Source organism: Populus trichocarpa, chromosome 11, assembly GCF_000002775.5.
Source record: "Populus trichocarpa isolate Nisqually-1 chromosome 11, P.trichocarpa_v4.1, whole genome shotgun sequence".
NCBI classification, from domain to species: Eukaryota; Viridiplantae; Streptophyta; class Magnoliopsida; order Malpighiales; family Salicaceae; genus Populus; species Populus trichocarpa.
The window spans coordinates 1,031,089-1,032,793 of record NC_037295.2 but is presented as its reverse complement, the minus strand read 5'-3'; the positions used below and the strand labels follow the sequence as shown (position 1 = coordinate 1,032,793).

The 1,705-nt window shown below is 34.9% G+C and overlaps 1 protein-coding gene across 1 annotated transcript; it reads right to left on the bottom strand.

Annotated features, from left to right (window-relative positions):
* Window positions 1-207: 207 nt before the first annotated feature.
* Window positions 208-959, bottom strand: LOC7484547 (uncharacterized protein At4g22160). Its single transcript, XM_002316527.4, has 2 exons — window positions 500-959; window positions 208-409 (listed from the first exon to the last, which is right to left on the bottom strand). Exons 1-2 carry the CDS (start codon window positions 916-918, stop codon window positions 361-363), a joined length of 468 nt encoding a protein of 155 aa, XP_002316563.1. The 5' UTR covers window positions 919-959; the 3' UTR covers window positions 208-360.
* Window positions 960-1,705: the final 746 nt, after the last annotated feature.

The following is a 1,705-nucleotide window of genomic DNA, read 5'->3' as shown; positions in this document are numbered from 1 at the left end:
GTTAGAAAGATTGACAGAGGAATTGTAATTTGAATGTTATATAGCACAAACCCTAGGTATATCTCTGCATGTAAGGTTTATATCAACATATGTATAGCATGCATACGAGTCCTAATAAATCAGCAGAAGGCCAATTTCAGGTTTTTCCGTAGGAATTCTGTACTTAGGGTTTGCAAAACAGTAGTTAGGATACCACACCATCAAACATAATGCAAAGAAGCAATGGATGCAGATCTCTTTATTGCTCTGTCCATTCTTGACTTAAATATAGAGAAAACATCAAGCAGACATTTTTATTTGTTAAAAAGAAAAGAGAAGAAAAGGGCAAGAAACCAGGGCCGAATCCAATACAAATAGACTTCAAAAGAAGAAGTTGCACTGTAGCAAACTTAGCAGCAAAGCTCCTTCCCTGCATTAACCAATCACGACTCAGTGAGTTAATCAGTCAAAAAACATATAAAAGTCCCAAACTTTTTCATTGAGAGAGAATGAACTGTACCTTGACAAAATGGGCAGCTCCCCCTCTTCTTCTCCAACTCGTTTCCTCTTTCTACTCGTTCCTTTCCCGGCCACAATCGAAGCAATCTGCAACTGAGTCTGCAACATCATTCTAGTCAACTCAGCCTCCAACTCCATCCTCCTTTTCTCTGCCTCCAACCTTGAAGCCTCTCTTGCCTTGATCATCTCCATCTCTGCAAGGTCCATTCTCGCCATTGACTCCGAGAAGACCCGGAAACTCGCTGCAAGATCAGCAAGTCTTGGAGGTGACTCGGAGCTCACAGAGTCAGAACTCAGTGGATTATTAGAATCCTCGCTGTCCGAAGGGACTTCACCAGTCACCATTCCAGCATCACAGGCATGCTTTAAACGGTTCTCCTCTTCCCGGTTCGGTCTGGCTCGATCGGCTGCGTCTGCCATTACCTTATCTTTGTTCTATTCTACCATGCTCTCCTACCATTATTATCACAGGGTCACTCATAAAGTGAAGATGCTGCCACGTCAGCTAACTTTGTTGTTAATGGGACCCACCAACATCTCGATGTCTCCTTTCTTTGATGATTGAAAAGTAATGAGTTGCCCAACCAAAGTAGTAAACCTAACTACAGTTAGATTTTTTTGTTCTTTCAGTTCATGGGAAATGGCAAGTACTTCAACTATGTAACAAAGTGAAATAGAAATCACTTAAACTTGGTAACTGTCTTTTAGTATCGTGGTGGAAATTTTATTTTTTTTTAAATAATATTAAATTAATTTTTTTTAATATTTTCAATATAAAATTATGAAAAATATTTAAAAAATATTAAATTAATATTTTATTTATCTAAATTTATGTGTGTGTTGTAGATTGATGTTAGCTAGCAATCAATATGATCATAACTTGTTAAAAAATTGTTTGTGTCAAGGATTGTGCACTTTTATGTATGTATTACCATGTGAGTGCGCAACAATTTAAATAGAAATCATCTCTAATTCAAGAATTTAAATCAAAAATTTATATATTTGTGATCTCTCATGGTTGGAGGTGAAATTTCAAGAAAAAATATAATAGATAAATAAATCAAACCTTTATATGTTAAAAAAATTACACAATGAAAAAAAATAGAAAAATAATTTTAAACTAAAATATGAGTGAAATATTAATTATTTCAGGTATCAAGTATTTAGACATTATATATGGGAATATCTAAATAAAAAGAATTATGAT

What these genes read in the sequence shown, in the direction of transcription:
- LOC7484547 (XM_002316527.4), bottom strand. Translation starts at nt 918, where the DNA reads ATGGCAGACGCAGCCGATCGAGCCAGACCGAACCGGGAAGAGGAGAAC. An exon ending in GAGCTGCCCATTTTGTCAAG is followed by an intron (nt 410 to 499) that starts GTACAGTTCATT and finishes TGGTTAATGCAG; the next exon opens with GGAAGGAGCTTTGCTGCTAA.